Genomic DNA, 490 nt, shown 5'->3' with positions numbered 1-490 from the left:
CGGAGATTAGGCAGAAGAGGAGGCCCAGCCGGTGGCCAAGAAGCAGAGAGTGGAACAAAATGCATATGACTGGGGAGAAGACAAGGTAGATATTCCTGCTTTGATTGCTGTCATCTCCTGTGTGTTCCTCTGCTGTGCTGAGGATGTTGGGCTTCTGCTCTGCCAGAGCCATCTGGGAATAGAACCGAGCTGTGTCCTGCTCAGCTGAGCCCAGCGGTGTCTCTCTAACAAGCTCTGCTCAGAGGTTCCCTGCTCTGCCTGCACACAGGCCTGTGCTAGCAATGAACATGCAAGTGGGCGAGAGGAGCAATTCTCAGTCAAGCACAGGTAGGAGGCAAAGACCCAGCTAAACCACTTGTTGCCCCTTTGCCTGTGCTGAAGCTGTGGCTTCGTTTTCTAGCTGAACTGTGGTCATTTCCTAAGGTGATTTAGGGTTTCCTGTAGAAGCCCTGCCCATGGACGGGGTGTAAACCAGGCTAAGCTCTTCACA

At 53.1% G+C, this 490-nt stretch overlaps 1 protein-coding gene across 1 annotated transcript in view; it reads left to right on the top strand.

The window, feature by feature from the left end:
• GABPB2 (GA binding protein transcription factor, beta subunit 2) overlaps positions 1-490 on the top strand; it is a 9,009-nt gene that overhangs the window by 7,838 nt on the left and 681 nt on the right. The window contains exon 8 of the mRNA XM_010012227.1: positions 11-85. Coding sequence (XP_010010529.1) covers positions 11-85 — 75 coding nt within the window. The remainder of the gene's footprint in view (positions 1-10; positions 86-490) is intronic.

Source organism: Nestor notabilis, unplaced genomic scaffold (assembly GCF_000696875.1).
Source record: "Nestor notabilis isolate BGI_N333 unplaced genomic scaffold, ASM69687v1 scaffold20783, whole genome shotgun sequence".
NCBI lineage: Eukaryota > Metazoa > Chordata > Aves > Psittaciformes > Psittacidae > Nestor > Nestor notabilis.
The sequence above is the reverse complement of the archived record's forward strand: the minus strand, read 5'-3'. Positions and strand labels throughout refer to the sequence as shown.